Genomic DNA, 20333 nt, shown 5'->3' on the forward strand with positions numbered 1-20333 from the left:
TGCAACAGGCTTTGAAAGTGAACAGCATGGATCCTGACCAGACTGCGCGGATGCTGGTCACAAACGCACTTATGTTAGTTTTCTCATGGTGTGGCTCATATACAGTTGTCTATAATAAAACTAAAATCAAACGATCTGAAATGAATAAATAGTTGTGCTGGTTAATAAATAATTTCACTAATACACCAGCAATGATTTAAACTGTAGTTTCAACTACCTTACTCCACAGTTAATGTACCTAATTTACAGATCTTGGCAAAAGTTTACACATATTAAATTTTCTGATGCATTTTAATGAAATTAACCAAAAAAGCTTTTGCTTCAGATATTAGTTAACATTATAAGATATTTTTTTTTTGTTGAGAAAGGAAGACAATGATACCTGGTCTTCATCTGTAACCATGACAACAGGGATAGATGCAGCAAGATGGTTGAAATACCACTCTGCAGCTTTATATGTGGCCCTGAATACACAATAATTATATATAAGAAATAATAATAATAATTGGTACTACCAAAAGGTGTGAGAGTTTTTTTTAGTTAAGGTGTGAAAAATGTGTGAAGTATTTTTAGTTAAGGTGTGTAGTTACTGAGATACTAACTTTCCGAGAACTGAGAACAGAATTTTGTTAAAAAAATTACTTTGTATAAATATAGGCATAACTTCACCAAATGAAAGCAAGAGTAACAAAACCTATGCCTTTCAGTTTGTATTATTATAGGGAAGTGGCATGTATGAAGTCCCATTCAGTTTGGACAAGTAATAACAGAGATATCAGCTTGGTGAGAATCCTTAACAGAATGTCTACAAACAACGCTGACACCAACCCTAAGGGTATAGCAATAGCTTTAATGACATTTGTCATGGACAGCTAAAAAGCTAATGCCTAGTGGCAGAACAATCATAACAGCTGAAGGGTTTTAGAGCTACTTCTTACCTGACATGCCACTGTGCTTGTTTCTCTCCTGGCTCTCTCTCACAGTGAGCATATGTCTGAAACTCATTGTGGAATATCACTGACCCTTTCCTCCTGTCTTTTACTACAGCTTTCAGCCTATTGTATAGCCTTCTACTGCCACCGTGCTGTATCTGGAATAAGCATCAACTACCCCATTCAAACCAAATTTCCATGAATTATAACAACAAGAGGGTCATGATGACCCTGGATCGCTCACCGAAGTAATATGAGTCACATGTTCCAAATGGCAAACTGATGCTAAAGTATTAAGAAGGTAGATCAGTAGGTCACATTCATGGTAACTGAAAGTCAGTTTTAAGATTGGTGTGCAAAACTGTACATGTCATCCAAATTTCAAGGCTGTATCTTAAAAAACAAGAAAGTAGGTCAGTAGGTCAAGGTCACAGTCATGTGATTCCTAATCACTTTGGGTCATCAGGTAATTATACTTAAACAGTCTAGGAAATTTGATCTGATAATTTTTTAAGTATTTTTTCCTATATAATTCATAATTATAACAAGTGATCCCCAGGGTGGGGCCTCTATTCACTCCAGGGGCATAATTTGAATAAACCTGTTAGATATCCACCAGGCAATGCTGCATATCAAATATCAAAAACCTAGGCCTTGAACTTTCAGACAAGAAGATTTTTTTTTCCTATACAAGTCTATGTTAAATTTGGTACCCCTAGGGCAGGGCCTCTTTTCACCCTAGGGATATAATTTGAACAAATTTGGTAGAGAAACACTAGGAAACGCAACATACCTATTATCAAAAGCCTAGGCCTTGCAGTTTCAGGCAAGAAGATTTTTAAAGTTTTTTTCCTATATAAGTCTATGTAAAACTTGAGACCCCCCGGGGCAGGGCCTCTTTTCACCCAAGGGGCATAATTTGAACAATTTTGAGAGGACAACAAGGCAATGCTACATACAAAATATCAAAGGCTTAGGTCTTGTAGTTTTAGACAAGAAGATTTTTAAAGTTTTTTACTATATAAGTCTATGTAAAACTTGTGACCCCCAGGGTGGGGCTTCTTTTCATCCCTGGGGCACAATTTGTTCAATCTTGAAAGGACCATAATATGATGTTACATGCCCTTTTAGGTTGCCATGGCAACCAGAGTTCTGCATGGAATTCAATTCTTTGAAACATTTTGAAAGGGGACCACCCCAAGGATCATTCCTGTGAAGTTTGGTGTAATTCTGCCCAGTGGTTTTCAAGACGTTTTTAGAAGATGTTGATGGACGGATGACACACGACACACAACGGACTATGGACAATGGACATTGAGCGGTCACAAAAGCTCACCATGAGCCTTTGGCTCAGGTGAGCTAAAAAGCAACATGGCCATGAATTACTTTGGCAGTACATGAGACATGAATTACACATGTGCTACAGATAGGACATGAATTACACACACTACATCAATTATAAAGGCATAACAGACATGGTATAAATTACTCAGGCATTAAATTCTGGCCATGAATTACACTGGCATTACATGATGCAGGCCATGAATTAAACTGGCATTACGTGCAGGACATGAATTAAACTGGTGTTACATGCAGGACATGAATTACACTGGTGTTACATGCAGGACATGAATTACACTGGTGTTACATACAGGACATGAATTACACTGGCATTACATGCAGGATATGAATTACACTGGTGTTACATGCAGAACATGAATTACACTGGTGTTACATGCAGAACATGAATTACACTGGTGTTACATGCAGAACATGAATTACACTGGCATTACATGCAGGACATGAATTACACTGGCATTACAAATTAGACATGACTTAAATTGAAATTATATGTCTAAGAATCAGAGAAGTTCTTTCACTGTTAAAACATCTGACCTTTTACTGAAATATCTGTGAAAAGTAATTGTTGTGACAGGGACACAATTTTACAATGTTAGCAATACAAAAATCTGTTATAAAAGGATCAGAATATGCAAATATTAAGTTCACATTTACTTACACTTTGAACAGCTGTTTGTGTAAAAATGATTCCCTGAATGTGAGGATTCTCAAAGATCTCAAGGTATTCTCGTGCCGTCTGTGGGTCAGGTATAACATAATGTGTTACATTTTCTGGCAGTAATGATGATCCTTCTGAAGAAATATATAATGAAATGGTCAATATTCCCCAAAAGAAAATCAAATTTGATTTTTAAAAACTGCAGTATGACAGTGGATATGTGGGCCGCTTTAGTCAAAAGGCAATCAGATGTCATTCACAAAAACATAAACAAAATGACATTGTCAAAAGAAATCTTTCCAAAATTTCAAAAAGAACATTAAATTATAGCTAAAACTTATTCTTCTTAAGATCAAAACTGAATCAACATAACTAAGTGATATTTTCTGGATTTAAGGATATTCTACATAAAAATCAAGACCCGTATTTTCATCGGAAGGTGAATTACATGTTACAATGTTACATGGGCAGGTATTTCTACTCATATGTTTGGAAGATTGATAACCTGAAAGATAACCTGATATTAAAAGAAGCTTTAACTTGTTGAAGGTGTCAGATTGAAATATCTGGCTCGAGAGCAACTGTTAAGGTGGTAATGAGGCTCTGCCAAGTTACCACCAAACAGTTACCTGAGAATAAGATTTTTCCATCCACAACTTCAACTAGTGACAGATTCTTTTTCTTGCATAATGTATTCTTCAGTTAATAGAAGAAATAAAATTAAACAAATACTTTTCTTTTAAGCACTTTCTTATTATAGTAGCATATGAATTTACGCTTTCATTCATTAATTTCAGCACAGGAGTCATCTTACACCCGTAAGTTGAGTTTTTCCAGCACTGGCAAAAACACTGGAAAGTCCTGTCTGGCATACAAGAATTATCTTGTCGGACGGTAATTTACTGATACTCTTGGTAAGAAAACAACATTTTGGCTGCAAACTACTGTAAAAATGTAATCAAAAGACTGAATGTTATTTTTTATGCATTCAGACAGATTGAAATAATCCAGCAAGTCATCTAAGAATCACTACTGTAATTCATAGACCTGCAAGAAGTCTTGCTGCTGTTACCGGTAATACCTATCTAAATGCACAAAAATATCAATTTAACTGCTTAAAAGTTTAAAATCCTTCTTCTACAGAATAGAACTGTTAGCCAATACATGTACCATGAAAATTTATGCCTATGAAATGAAACAATTTCACTAAATTCTGACAGAAACTTTGACATGTACCTGGGCACTGCTCATTGCATTGTCCTAAACATAGCTTGCTGAGGCATGGAATGTCTTCTCTCCGATACACTTCCCTAACAACACAAACATTTTTGCCATGAACATTCTTCAGCCTTAGATGTCTGTTACTTTTTTCCAGCATGCTGGTCTGTAAATGGTCTATCTAGCGTTCAGCTGGAAAAAGAAAAATTATAATTTAGCAAGGTTGGCTCTTACTTACTCTCATTAACCCTTACCATGACATACGCTATTGATTGGTATGAGTGGAGCCCACATATAAAAAGATAGATCATGGAAAATGTAATCAAACAGTAACTTAGGAAGTGGCTAGGGGTCCGGTATCCGGAGATTTTGGTAAAATAATCTGAATTGCAGTAGTTTCCTGTAAAATGTAGATTCCATTATTTCAACTTACGCCTTTTTTATCGGATTATAGTCAAAACATACCCAAACCAAAATGTACCCACAAAGAGTCTAAATTTGACAGTATGTTTTCTGCAAAAATATATACAGAACTGAATGTTGAATGAAATAAAATATTATCAAATGCCCATTTGCTGTTTTCTAGAAGGTAACAGCATTTTACTCAAGTATCGATTTTTTCTAAGTCTTGAAAATTCCAACACATGGGTTTCTTAATTATTGCTCTCAAGTAGCTAGCTAGCTAGAAATCTATTTTGATCTGTTAAGTTGCCCCATCTATTAAATGTCATACATGTTGAAATGAACATCAAAATTATTAAACAACAGCATCAGTTGCTAAATGGGATACTAATACATTGTGTATATCATATCTGAATGTGGATTACTGTAACATTCCAACTTTTCTGGGTACATTTTGACTTTAACATGTTACCATGTGGGTACATTTTGGTTTGTGTACGTTTTTATCTGAGGAAGAGTACATAATGATTCACTAGTTACTGGACACCTAGTAGTCCAACTAATTTGATGCGATCCTAGGAAATATTGAGATAATTTTTTCATATGGGCAAATTTCCCCACTCGCGTCAAACACTCGAAAGACCAAAATAGTTGAAGCAATTTCCGATGAAAATTTCATCGCTGCCCATGCTTTACATGCTATAGGTTTAAATGTTCATTATTTCATGAATTGGCCATATATTCAAATAAAACTCACATGTATCAAAAGGGGATTCAATTCCTCATTGATTTATTGTAAAAATTATCAAGTAATATCCAAAATTACAAATTTTCTGGTGATTTAAACCTATGTGTGTACTGTACATGATTAATGTATACCATCTACAGGGCTCCGGAAATTTTGATAACTCAATCGGTCCGAAACGAAAATCCTGACATCGGCGCTACCCCACCCACCGCATTCCCAATATTACATATTTTGTAAAACGTGATAGGGTACAGAAACAAGCATGTCATGCATTAAAACTGAGTTACCAGTCACCGCGCGTTACCATACAATGAAGACAGTTATTCAGTGTTATGTGTGATCGTTACTTTGTTTAAATTTCGATGTTTTTCCGAGATAATACGAGGCATTGACACCGTGTGCGTAACTAGTCTAAAAGCCAACGCACGTGACTTCGATACCGTATACACGGCAGATACTTTGTGATGTTTCCTCATTCTTTGACGGAATTCTATAAAATACAATGCGTCAAAGTGAGTTACACGACACATATTCTCTGCTAAACAGCCTCAGTATTTAAAGAATACTCTGCCGCGGACCGAATGTGTACGTTATTTGAACGCTGAGATCGAATTTCCCGCATGTATAGTACCAAAACGTCACGCGGGTTGGCCACGGATATTTCATTTCACTTACGTTGTACTTAAGCAACTACATTTTATAAAGTTATATGTTCTCTTCTGATGTAAACAAAATTTCATTTTGAAACGTTTTTTAAAAGACCGATTTGATAAACAGTGCCACTCCGGTTTTCTTTATCATTCGTGGTTGCCCGTCCATTTTTTTCTTTTTTGTACAGTCGCGTTGCAAAGACGATTTTCTGCATTTGTTTCAACTGGAGCCCCAACAAATGAATCATGTAATTTTTTTCAAATCAAGTAATTATAAAAATTATTTTTATCGGTTTTCCATGTGATGTCTCATTAAATCAAAGACCTATAATGTACAATTATAGCTCTTTGATTAAATGCAGCGACCATTTGTTTGTTACCGTGATCAAACATAGCCTTTTGAAATAAACCGGGAGACAATCAAAATCCCCTTGATCAAAATCCCCTTCACTGAAAAATGATAGGGTGTTACAAAATCCCCTTCGTACTTTTGCAGGGGGTATCATAATCCCCTCTGTGATTTTTACTTATTTCATCAAGTTCAAATACAACTATATACAACTTAAAAGTCTGTTGCATAAAGCACGTAAATACAATGCCTTTAGCAAACATAATATAATTTGGAGCACTAATATCTATATATCTATAATGTTAATCACAGAGGGGATTATGATTCCCCCTGCAAATGTGTGAAGGGGATTTTGTAACACACAGTCATTTTTCAGTGGAGGGGATTTTGATCAAGGGGATTTTGATATACACTCGAAATAAACCATCCGTCGGATTCTAAATAAAAGAAGTGGATCCCCGTTGAAATGATTTGGATCCAGTCAGAAACGTTAGGAAACCAGTCAAAAATGTTTAATACACCGCAGTCGGCTGTCTGCAAACATTAAAGGATGTGCCGCGCGAGCACTGATTGCGTCACGCGCTAATTACGGACCGATTATCAAAGTGACAATCAGACCGATTGACACGTTTATTGATTATCTGAAGATGCGACCAACAATTTCCTACTTGGCAGGTGATCGTGTATTGAGATATCAGACCGAAATTTATACTTTTCTCCATTTTTACGGGACCGATTTTTTTCTTTTTTTCACTTCACGAATCGGTCTGAAAAGTCAAAAATCGGTCCAAAACCGACAAACCGGCAAATTTCCAAAGCCCTGACCATCTATATACGCCAATATGCGCAAGCAGTAAAACCAACAACTTTACATGACTGTACTGTGATTCATCCTCCATCATTTTGGTCCTTCAAAGTTTTGACGTTTAGATTGCCAGTCACAAATATAAAACAATCTGAATATCAAATTATTTTGACTAGGACACCTAGCCACTGCAAATAGGTGGGCTTGATTAATACAGCACCAGTCATCCTGATCACATGATCTGTGCTGATATCTCAATCGGGCTCACGTGTGTAATGAATTGATGTAGCACAACTAGCCAAACTGTACATAGTCCAACTAATTCTATGCAATACTCTCACTAGAGGTTAGGGTTAGGTTAAACATAGGTATATAGAACAGGTTGTGGTTTGAATTTGTCGCTTGTGGTTTGAAATAATTATCGTGGGCTATCCGAAAAATTGAGACTTAGTAGTCGAACTGAAACCAGTACATAATATCGGGCGAAATCGGTGAACCAAGCGAAATCGGTGAACATAATCGAGCCCACCTACAAACTAAAATAAGAACAGGGGTACACATTCCAAAAACTAGGCATGACATGTTTAAAACATATAGAATTTGTCTCATTTGTGATATAAAAAAAATCATTCTTTACCTATCCGAACATCAGTGAATTGCCGGTGTCGTGACACCGCCATGTACAGATTATCCGGGACGAAATTTCCATGAACTAAGGAAAAATGATGTTGCACAGATTTTCCCGATTTGTTCATTCAGTAAATATACAGTGAAGTAGATAATTTAGATAAGCATCAGAGACTGTTATGTTAGATAATTCAAAATATGAATTGTTTTTTTAAATTCCAAATAATTTTGAGGGTCAAAATTTTCCCAGAATGGACAGATGATTTTTTTTATTTTTCATGTAGATTCTCTACATTTGATCTGGATATTCTCATAAATTTGATTCGGCTGAAAAAGTTTAAACACTTAGTACATATGTCACAGGGTGAGAAAAATGTGCAGCCAGACTCGCCTCAGAATACCGTTCCGATGCTCTAGCTTCCAACTGAGCTACCCAATCGCCTACACTCTTCCCATTTTAATATTCAAGTTCTGTGTAACCGTGACATACTCCCATGCTATATAAAATTCATCCTCGAATTTCTAATGGGACAGAGAACAAGGTAAACATGATCTCGGAGTATTATCAGTCATGCAGGTCCCAAATTGGGCGCCAAATGTAACTTACAGGGTGAGAAAAATGTACAGACAGACCGGGACTCGAACCAGGGGCCTCAGAATACCATTCCGATGCTGTACCAACTGAGCTACCAAATCGCTTTTACACTTTCTCCCCATTTTAATATTCAAGTTCCATACTGTGACACATAATTTATTCCATTTTTAACTGCTCAAATTAACTCACTCAGCATTTCTGAATTTGGAACTGAATGAGTGTTTCACAGAATCAAAGCTACGTACAGTAAATAATTTTAATTTACTTTTACCATTACCTTTCTCCTGTGCATGGTTCTTGTTGTTTTTTTGAGGTTTTTTTTAGCTCGACTGTTAAAAAAATAAGGAGGGCTAACTGTATTTACCCTTGCACCTCTGTTGGCATCGGCATTGCATTCAGGAATATCTTCTTAAATACTGCCCCTATTTAATTATCATCAAACTAAAAATAAGGGTTGGTCTTGGTATTAAAGATGTAGTTTAAGGTAATGTTTTAGCGATACTAATTTATTTTAGGTCAGTTGTGAAATAAGTTCTACAACTTAATACATGATTAATCACTCTCGACACCTCATCCTGATAGAGTCCATTGATCGCCACAAGGGTTTTAGAGAAGAGGCCAGTTTCCCTTTTAATGCTGAGTACCAAGCAAGGGAGCTACTGGTACCATTTTTCACATCTTTGGTATGACATGGCCGGAGATAGAACCTACAGCCTTCAGTACTTGAAATGGACGCTCTACTGCTAGACTATTGGGGCGGTTAAACTACTTAATCCTAACCGTAACAGGCATCAGCTCTTCCCTATCATGGCTGTTGTCATTTATTAGTGATAGTAGACTGATCTGTCTGCCGTTTATGTGATTTCAGGCTGCACTGTTGGTAGATGTTGGGAAAATATCCTCAATTCAACCACAAACCTATCAGATCAGAAGACACTTTTTCAAATATCTAAACAGAGCTTTGAACATGTAAGAGTTTTTTTATCATTTTAACCCTTAGCCTGCTGGCAGCAAGTACATGATCAATTCTGTCTTTACAACCAGTGCAGACCAAGATCAGCCTGCACATCCATGCAGTCTGATCATGGTCTGCAATGTTTGCCATTCAGTCAGTAATTTTTGGTTAAGCACCCTTTTAACAGTTAATGGTACTGTCCAAATTGAAAGATGGACAAGTTCATTATAAATGTTTATCAGGGTAAGGGTTAACCCTTTATTTACAACTGCCGGAGAATCATGCTTAGATTCTTTACTACTTTCTAAACATTTTACAATTATTATTTAAATTCTCTCTTTCTCTCTATTCATTTCATTAAGACTATTGAATGCACTGAAATTATGATAATGCTGCTTAGTATTTACATGCCACTATTTTGTTGATGCTCGCTCATAGGCAGAGAGAATGTACCTCTGCAGATGTTGTAGTTGTTCTGTCTGATGAACAAAATAATGGGGCTGCCGACAAATGGAAAGGATATACTAGTAAATATAAGAAATGAAGTTATTTATTGCAGAATTTGTGTGACATTCAATTAAGAATATGATCAACCATGGATTCCAAGCGCAATTCATGGATTTGCCAATCTTATTCTCTTGTTCATATCACATGAAATTCACCCAATAAAAATGAATACATTTCATGAATGTATATGCTACTAAATAGCACAACATTGGGAATGGCTGAACAAGCATTGGGAATATTAGGTAATATAACTGGCCAATATATTGTTATTGACACTTTGGTTATTTGAAGCAGTTCAAGGCCTGGTGCACAGTAAAGTGCCCAATTCAGCAAAAAATCATGTACATAGCCCCATCTTTCAAACAGTACATGATAGAACTATGAAATAAAGTTTATAAGTAAGGTATGATACAGATGTAGATGTGGAGGTGAACATTTATCATGAAAATTTAGAAATAAAGTAGTGCGACAAGTTTAAGTAGGCAAAAATTAGCCATTTTTGCATGTAACGGGTTAGCATCTAAAATTTCATCATTTTTGTAAGCTGTCTCACAGAAATTCTGTTCGTTTTTACATCTTCACTATTAAATTTTGTGAAAGAAAAATATCTTTGCTTTCATTTGATATATAACAACATGTTCTTCTGTATTTCTTGTTCTGAGAATCATGGTTTGAACCAAAGTTGTATGGATGTAACGCCCTAGAAATCTGAAAATGTTATACTTAAAAATGTGAAGAAAAAAGTAGTATCTTTTGGTGCTAGAACATGTGGGATGGCCTTGAAAAGTTTGAAAAATATGTAAGTTGAAATAGTCAAAGTATCATTTCTGTACATCAAGTCTATAAATAAATATAGCCGAATATCTCGTCAAAAGTTAGTTTGTGACAAAAAATCCGTAATGTCCGTCCCCCTACCATAAACTTCATTAAGTGTTATAAAACTAGAAGTTTGCAGCACATTTTTATTACATATGATGACATGAGTAACATTTCCAAAAATTGTTGAAATCCATCAAGCAGTTTTTAGATACTGACAAAAGTGTAAAAGTTATATGTAATGTCCGTCCCCGTAATGTCCGTCCCCACTTATCATTGATTTTAAATGTTGTATATATATTGTTATTTTCTATCAAATTCAATTCCTTTTATTTCTGATTTACCAATAAGAACTGAAATTTTTAAAAAATGCATTTAAAATCAGTAAAATACATTGTTTTGTGACATTTTTTCTTAAAAACACAGTGTGTGTAAAAAAAATGTCAAAATTTGTTGAAATCTTCAGCAAAATGAATCAGTTTCATACATGAATTTTACTTTCATATAAAGAACTCATGAAAAAACATGAAAAAAGACTAATGAGTATATATATAAAGTAAAACTTTGCCAAACATTATCTATAAGCACATTTAAAGTGTTGGGGACGGACATTACATTTTTGTACTAAAACTACATGTTGAAAAAAGTAAGTAGAGTTTTAGTCATCTGTCTTCTTGAAATTTATAGTGTTGTAATTTATAAGTTTTAACATCATATCCAGAAACCTATGCCCCCCTTTTGTCCCTTAGTAATTACAAAAACGTTTTGAAATGCTACCATACTGTTTAAACACTTGATCCCCCTCCCCTAGTGCCCTACTGTATATTTCTTATCTTTTACATTTTCTCTTATATTTTCATCAACACAATAAAGGGTCATAAGATGCATCAAAATCATTCCTTAATTAAAACAACATAATTAATTAGTGACCTATTGAGATGGCAACAACATGCCATAAAACACAGGTGGCCATAGAAGATCACAAAATCACACTTTCTCAACAGGGTGCCAATATACAAGGGACCATAAAACCCCTAAACTGGATCTTAATTGATCATTATGGAATCTTTACCTAAAACAACACTCTTTGATGTAAGTGTTATAATCCAGTGTATTGTATAAAATTAAAACCCCTAGTAAGGATATATTTTGCCTTTTTTGCCAAGGACTTCCCCCTTTTAAAAAAAAAGTATTATATTAAATTAAACCGTGAAAAATAAAAGACTGGTACAAGTATACAAACAAGTATACAAAAAAAAAAAAAAAACAATGTGTTGAAGTGTTATATTTTTTCATAGACAGAACATTATTATGTTATCATTATTTCTTTTTGTACCATAAACACAGCACTGATAGAAAGCTAAACTGATACAGTAATGTTATGGTCATCTACATTTAATATGCTTGTATTCTACTGGAAAGTTGTTAGATATGGATTATTTTTATGGGAATGCATGTACTGCATGTATGTTTTTTTCTTTGAAACAGAACAGTACTTGCATACATATGATAATATGCAGTAAAGAATTGATTGTAAAGCTGATTTTGACAAATACTGCTTAATACTAGCAGAATACTTTTTGAAAATTAGTAAAAATGAAATACTTCAATCTTGCTCGCTTTTTAACTGCTATTTCAATGAATGTCTGAAATGAATTTCCTTTATCATTTAGTAAAACCATTTATTATATTTATAGACATATTACCTATTGAAATGACACAAATGTTTCCTTAGTTAAGAAATTTGAATTTCAGAGTAATATATGTTCCAAAGTAGTTATAAAAGCTGAACCAGTCATTTTATGTAATGTCCGTCCCCCGTTTCCGGCACTATTTATTTATGATATTTTCTGCTTAAATGTAATATAAATAAGGGTATTTATGTTTCTACTTTGTTGTTTGTATTAATTAATTGCTTTAAAGGTGTTTTCCTGCTGTAAATGTTCCATTTTCCAAATTTTATATTAAAGTGAATTTTACAATTAACAGAAAATAATCATAATTTCAGAGAAATTAGCTATTTTTTTAAAAAAAATGGAAAAGCAAAGAGTTAAGGCATATATTTTCGTTATCTGTGACCTCAAACTATTAGAAAATACACATAAAAGAAGTGGTTTTGCATAAAACATTTACAGTAGGAATCTAATTTGAATGACAGTGTAATGTCCGTCCCCAACCCGACATGGCAACTTAAATCCACTTTTTTGAAAAAAATTCCCAAAAAGTTATCTATTTGGGTACTGATCCTTGTGCACAACATGTTGAAGTGTAGAAAAAAGGTATTTTTCAAGGCAAAGTAAAAACTTTATTTTTTGACTTAGATGCTAACCCAATTGGGCACTTTACTGTGCACCAGGCCTCAAACAGATTTGTTCAAGGAAATTTTGGTCAAATTTATCATTATATTATATTCAATTGCTCTCAGTTGCTTCATTTAAATAACCAACCGGGTACCTTTATATAATGTATTTTCAGGCTTTAGTCATTTTTCTTTAAATTTATAATTTTACTTTTTTTCAGATTTGATCGTGAGAGGTATGAGGAAGTAGGAGGTGATAGACTGTGTGCTGAATGGGTGCTTAAGTGTGGCGGGCGACTTCGCTGGGCTGGTTCCCATTCATGGTTATCTGACTACAACAGTCTGCCATCAGAGTCAACAGAAGCAAAGCTGAATGTACAGGATGTAGATGTTTCTGGAACAGTTGTCATGAGTCAGGGGTTTGAGCATTTTTGTAAGTATATTTGGGATTGTAATTTTTAGTAGGCTTTTCAAAGAAAAACTAGAGCTATTGCACTCACCCTAGCATCGGCGTCGCCATTGGTTAAAGTTTTTGATAAAGTCAAATATCTCTATTACTATCAAAGCTTTTGACTTGAAACTTGAAATAATTATTTACTATCAAAGTCTACACCAGGAGAAACAATCGGATGAATCCCCATAACTCTGATTTGAATTTTGACAGAGTTATACCCCTTTTTAACTTAGAATTTTTTGGTTAAAGTTTTTGATAAAGTCAAATATGTCTGTTACTATCAAAGCTTTTGACTTGAAACTTAAAATAGTTATTTACTATCAAAGTCTACACCAGGAGAAACAATCTCCATAACTCTGGTTTGAATTTTTACAGAGTTATGATCCTTTTTAACTTGGAATGTTTTGGTTAAAGTTTTTGATAAAGTCAAATATCTCTTTTACTATCAAAGCTTTTGACTTGAAACCTTAAATATTTATTTACTATCAAGGTCAACACCAGGAGAAACAATGCCTGTAACTCTGATTTGAATTTTGACAGAGTTATGCTCCTTTTTAACTTAAAATGTTTTGGTTAAAGTTTTTGATAAAGTCAGATATCTCTATTACTATCAAAGCTTTTGACTTGAAACTTAAAATAGTTATTTACTATCAAGGTCTACTACAGGAGTAACAATCCCCATAACTCTGATTTGAATTTTGACAGAGTTATGCCCCTTTTTAACTTAGATTTTTTTTTGTTAAAGTTTTATAAAGTTTTTTTACTGGCAAAGCTCTAATTCAGAGTCAAGCAATGAAGTCGAGCGCGCTGTCAGCTCTTGTTATACAATACACTAAATTACTAATATTACCACAACAGAAATGTTGGCACATGAAGCCATTTCAAATATTGGCATTTAATCAGCCTGTTCTTTCAGGATCTTTTTGATCAGGGGCAGATATTTCAAAAATTAGCCCACTGACCTGCACAGTGTATTAAAACCTACCAGAGGCAGTATTTTAGTTTACTGTTGTTGGAAGTTTGTTCAAAATCTGCATTATGGAAAAAAATTTGTGCAGGTATGTCATCAAAACTGTGCACTGTGCAAGGACCTCAGTTATGAAAACTTGCTTGAGGTCCAAATATTGTAAAAGTAGAAATTTTTACTGTATTTGCGAGGCCCTACATCTCGCGAAAATTAATCCGCAAACCTATTCAAAATTTCAAATTTGCAAATTTTGACCCAGTGAAAATAGTGCTTTTACAGTAATGCATGTCAGTCAAGCAAAAAGTCTAGCACACAACCCTATCTTTTTTATTGGCTGAATTTCTTAGTATGTCTTTAAGTTTTGAAAAATCATAGTCTAATTAATATTACACTATAGACAGTAATGAACTTGCAGAACTAGCACACAGAAACAATATACAGTATTTATTACATACTCAATTATACATTCCGTTAAGTTACCGTTGAACCTGACATGTCAATATTTTTCCATATTGACGTTCAAATTTGATATCGGGTGCGTGACGTCATTTGTGACGTCAGTTTCATGCATGTCGCAACGTTTAAAAAGATTTTAACGATGATATTTTCAGTTTTACTCAGGCTAAAAACAAGTTTATATCATTTATATGATAACTACAAGAGTAGTATGTGTAATACTATGTAATAAAAAGATTATTAGATCAGCATCGAGAAATATGTACTCTTTCTTTCGCGGAATAATATTGTGCTCCTAAAGTCGTGCAATATTTCCGCTGCAGAAATCATGTTCGATACAAATCGAATAACCTATAAATGCAGATCTATGGCCATGTTCTTGTGATAAATATTTATTTTACAGGGTATGTAAAAAACCTGAAGTCGTTAAAGCTACATGACTGTAAATACGTAGATGACAACTGTTTGAAGCAGCTACAGATCACAGCTTCTACTCTAGAACATCTACAGATCAGTGCCAACAAACAGATAACAGACACTGGCTTGTTGCATCTTGTAGAACTTGTGTAAGTTAATATGGTCCATACACATGTTGTAAATACAGCTGAAACTCAGTATCTCGAACCCGCTTCTCACAAAATTTAAGCTATCCCGAATTTATTTTTGAACTCATCCTGAAAACACATGCACAAAATATCATTTTAAGTTGAATTCTGGTTATATTCAAGCAAAATGCTTGATCCCTTGGAATTTGAGATACCAAATTTCAGTTGTACTGTACCTAGAAATTTGAGGCCAGTCCTTTAAAAAGTTATGAATTTAAAGATAAGATTCACGGGTTCTTGAATGTTTCAAGACTTAGTTGTTTTTTCTTTACCAAAAGCATACTGACTTGCTTTCTTTCTAAAACTTTACATATAAGTTATGTACAAGTTCATTTGCAATCTGAAATACACTTTAGACTAGAAACATAATGTGATGAATGTAGATGAAATATACAAGTTTATATGGAAAAAGGGTTTGTAGTGTACATAATAAATGTGAGTTACTTCAGGACTGTTGATGATTTTCCATTCACAGTGCAACAAAAACGTTTGTTTTTTGGAATTATTTAAGGTATAAAATTAAGATGATAATTTATAATTGTGTTGATTTTGAATTTTTCTATACTGTATGTAATTTGTTTTAACTGAAAGGACTATTGCAATACTTATTATTGAAATACGTACAACTGTTATTGAATTAAACAAATTATTGTGATACTATATGTGCAAGGTATTGCAATACTTGCTGGCACAGTCATAAGTTGTTCCAGTATTTCACTGATCATTTCCCATTTTACAATTGGTCCATAATTACTGTAAAATCATTGATATTCGTGGGGGACTAATTTTCGTGGTTGATTCAGTCCTCAAAATTTAATCCCAACGATCATGCTCCACCTCTGATTCATGTTGGGAAGTTGGCAGTTACTTGTGGAAAACAGGTTTGTACTGGTACAGAATCCAGGACCACTGGTTAGGTTAACTGCCCGCCATTACATGACTGAAATACTGTTGAAAAATGGCGTTAAACCCAACACAAACAAACAATAATCCCAATGAAGACGTAAAGCACCCATACATTTTATGTTCAAAAGTTGAAATCCACGAATTCATATCTCCACAAATTTGCCGTTTTGACCAAAACCACGAAATTTCATGTCCACGAAATTAAATGATTTTACAGTACATGTAGTAGGTTGAAGGAATTTGTTTGTACTTCGGGTCTGCTTCCACATAGGATTTGTATGTTAAGTCATTTTATAATGAAAGCACTTAAAAAGACAGTACAGTTAAAATATTTAGGCCCTTTATGGCAGAGTGAACCCAACAAAAACAAAACATACATCTGCAGTCTTTCCATAATTCAATCTGTTGTTACACCTTTGTTTGGAATAGTATTATTACAGTGGCTTAAAGTCACTTGCTCCCCACCAATGTCTGTTCGAACATCACTCGGGCTGTTGAATTCTCCATGTGAGGTAGCCATCCAGCTGGCTTTAGGAAGGTCGGTGGTTATACTCGGGTGCCAACCTGTGATGATATACGGTAATGCCTGGAAGGGCACCATGGGTCTTCCTCCACTATGAATAGCTGGAACGTCGCCATAATGACCTAATTGTATTTGTGTAACAGAAGTATTGTGCAAAAAAGAACTTATGTTATCCTTAAATGAATACTTGTTGATGTTTTCAGATGTTTAACAGACTTACATCTCAAAGATTTACCAAAAGTTAAAGACAAGAAAGAAACTTACGAAAAGCTACAGAAAGCCTTGCCAAACTGTGATATTATGTATCCAGATCTTGAAAATGTTTAAATAATAAAGGGAGACAATATGTAAGGATTGAATAGTGCTATACAGTAGATGATTTTCTTGTATTTTAACAAAAGAGAATAAATTTCATTATACTTCCAACAGGATATATCATGTGATGGTACTGGTTGTCCCTCTGTCCGTAGATTTGTTAGAAATTTATTTTCTGATCCATAACTTAAGAATTCTTTGATACATAATTTTTATTGGCACATTACTTATGGGCAGCAAATAACCCCTATTGATTTTGAGGTAATTGAATCAAAGGTCAAGGTCAGTGGCTGGTAGTACAGTAACAGTTTCCATTCTGTATCATGAGAATGTCTTCAACTATGACCTTCAAACTTTACATGCACATCTGGTGTAATATAATATATTGCACATAGGCAATGGTCCCTGTTGATTTTGAGGTCAGTGGGTCAAAGGTCATTGTGACTGTTTTACAAAACGGTTTTTCACTCATAGCACTAAGAATACTGTGACATAGGACCTTCAAACTTTGCAGGCACATTGCTGTTAGACAGTGGATGACCTATTAATGATTTGAGGTCATTTGGTTAAGGTCACAGTGCCTGTTAGTTCAAAAGCTGTTTCCATCAATACCTTGAAAACTCCTTGACCTACTAATTTTGCAGGCAAATTGCCAACTGTTACAGTCACATTGACTGTAAGTACAAAATTGGTTTTAGCTACGTATGCCAACAGCACCTTGATGCAGGATCCTCAAACTTTACCTTCACATTGCTAATGGGCAGTGAAGACTCATTTTGATTTTGAAGTTATTGAGTCAAAGGTCAAGGTCATAGTGAATGTTAGTACAAAACGTTTTTCTGTTCATTGTCTTGAGACTGCCTTGAGTTACCATCCTCAGTTGCAGGTGCATTACCCATGAGCAGCAGATGTCTCCTATTGATTTTTAGCTCTGTGGGTCAAAGGTCAACATCACAAAAAAAATCAAAACACATTCACAATGGATCCCTTTTAATTTTGAGGTGTCTAGGTTAAAGGTCATAATCACCATTATGCTAAGTGGTCGGGTTGGCATATTATGTAATGGTGCTGGTAGTAAGTATGTTTGTTAGCAATTTAGTTTCTGCTCAATAATTTCATAATGCATTGATCTGTGATCCTCAGACTTGACAGGCTCGTTGCTATTCGCTAATTTTGTACCTCTCAGTGGTGTTTCTATAACTGAAGTTTCATTATATTGAAGAAATAAGTAGAAAAATAGGTAGCAAAGGATTAAAGTCAGTTTTTTGCAACATTTTCAGTTTAGGCATTTTGTCTTGTATCAGTGTTCAGACATTCATTATGGACATACTGCAAGATTTTCTTTGTTAACATTTTACCAGATTTTAAATTTTCATGTCGATATACATTTTTTGTATCTTGAATAAAACTCTGTTAACATATATTTATTATCTATGAAACTGATGAAATATCCAGTGTATAGGGAAATACCTGACATAACTTAGGGGGCGTTGAATTCTTCATGACTGTGAGGAAGCCATCCAGCTGGCTTACGGAAGGTTGGTGGTTCTACCCAGGTGCGGGCTTGTGATGAAATAATGCACGGAGGGGTACCTGGGGTCTTCCTCCACCATCAAAGCTGGAAAGTCGCCATATGACCTATAATTGTGTCAGAGTGACGTTAAATTCAACAAAATAAATATAAAAAAAACTGACATAATAACTTAATCAAATGGTTAAAAACAAATACATCATAAGTTGTTTGACTTCCACCGCCAATTCCACGGGCAAGTTGTTGTCAGGTACTTACTGAGAGCAGAATGCAGGAACACTAGTTAGATTAACTGAGCACTGTTATGTAACAGAAACACTTTGAAAAAATGGTGTTTAACTAAGTTTGAATAACTGTTAAAATCAAATATATTGCTTATGATATATGTATAGTATAATACTTCTGTATGATCCACACAGTGTATGTTAGTATTGAATGTTATTTTTTTTTATGTTTATACTGGTATAAACCACAGTGGAACTACTGGTATAGTGCCAGTCATGCATGAATTGCCAGAGGTGTCCCATATAAATGAAAAAAGATGGCATTCAGTATATATTTACACTTTTTATGCCTCCTTATTTATCTGGGGGGCATATAGCATTGGTGCTGCCCGTAGATACTTGCATATGTACGTCCTGAAATCTTGTGAGTCAAACTCCTCTGACACAATAAGCATGATTTGCTTCAAGCATACATGTACACAGATGAACAAGCTTGATGTGCAGATGACCATAAAGGAAGGAACTGTTTTTGTGACTATTTTTACCCCAGTATGGCCCTTTGATAGTTTTGCTTTACAGAATATAGAGAAAAATATCGTGTGTCCAATTCTTGAAACATTATTGAAAGGATATGCTTGAAAGTTTCACAGATGATGGGCCTTGATGTAAAGATGAACGAAAATTATGGACTTTATTCTTTAGCTATTTTTAGCTTGACATTTGAAAAATAGCTTTTCTATTCACCCTGGTGTTGGCATTGGTGTCACACCTTGCTAAAAGTTTTGCATGCATGTACGTATAGCTATCATTTAAAGGCACATAGCTCTGTAAGTTTTTTTTTCTAGATCAATTACCAACCTCACAGGACCAAGTCCCATAACTTGGACATGTATTTTGGGCAAATTATGCCCCCTTTTGGACTTAGGAAATCCTGGATAAAGTTTTGCATCCATTAGTTACTATCTCCAAAACTAATGCAGATATTGATTTAAAACTTCACTTGTGTCTTTGGATTATAAAACGAGGTGATAGCAGTCCAGTCACATAATTCTTACATGTATTTTGGCCAAATTATGCCCCCCTTTTCTTACTTTTACAAAATAGGCCATAGAGAAGAAATTTGGTGTGTTCAACTCCTCATACACATTTTGAAGGAATGAAATCAAGTTATTCAGATGCACAACCTTATCTGAATATGACCATAAAGGATCTGATGTGACCATTTTGACCAGTGTTATGGCCCTTTGTTAACTTCACTATATAGGGTATAGTAAAGAAATTTTGTATGTTCAACTTTTCATAATTATTCTTTGAAGGAATGGGTTCAAAGTTGCATAGGTGAAGAACTTTAATATGAAATTGCGCAGTATGTAAGGGCATCCATGTCCTACAGACACAATTCTAGTCTACAGTTTTTACTAGAGAAAAA

The 20333-nt window shown here is 34.6% G+C and overlaps 2 protein-coding genes across 2 annotated transcripts in view; one reads left to right on the top strand and one right to left on the bottom strand.

Moving 5' to 3' along the window:
* Positions 1-7792, bottom strand: part of LOC123523197 (DIS3-like exonuclease 1) — a 35098-nt gene extending 27306 nt beyond the window's left edge. The window contains exons 1-5 of the mRNA XM_045300894.2: positions 7762-7792; positions 4189-4362; positions 2953-3086; positions 939-1090; positions 383-464 (exon numbers count right to left, since the gene is read on the bottom strand). Coding sequence (XP_045156829.2) covers positions 383-464; positions 939-1090; positions 2953-3086; positions 4189-4330 — 510 coding nt within the window. The 5' untranslated portion in view covers positions 4331-4362; positions 7762-7792. The remainder of the gene's footprint in view (positions 1-382; positions 465-938; positions 1091-2952; positions 3087-4188; positions 4363-7761) is intronic.
* On the top strand, positions 7767-18570 carry LOC123523198 (ATP synthase subunit s, mitochondrial-like). Its single transcript, XM_045300895.2, has 5 exons — positions 7767-7882; positions 9215-9315; positions 13145-13356; positions 15204-15366; positions 17038-18570. Exons 1-5 carry the CDS (start codon positions 7847-7849, stop codon positions 17159-17161), a joined length of 636 nt encoding a protein of 211 aa, XP_045156830.2. The 5' UTR covers positions 7767-7846; the 3' UTR covers positions 17162-18570.
* Positions 18571-20333: the final 1763 nt, after the last annotated feature.

This window comes from Mercenaria mercenaria, chromosome 8 (genome assembly GCF_021730395.1).
Source record: "Mercenaria mercenaria strain notata chromosome 8, MADL_Memer_1, whole genome shotgun sequence".
NCBI lineage: Eukaryota > Metazoa > Mollusca > Bivalvia > Venerida > Veneridae > Mercenaria > Mercenaria mercenaria.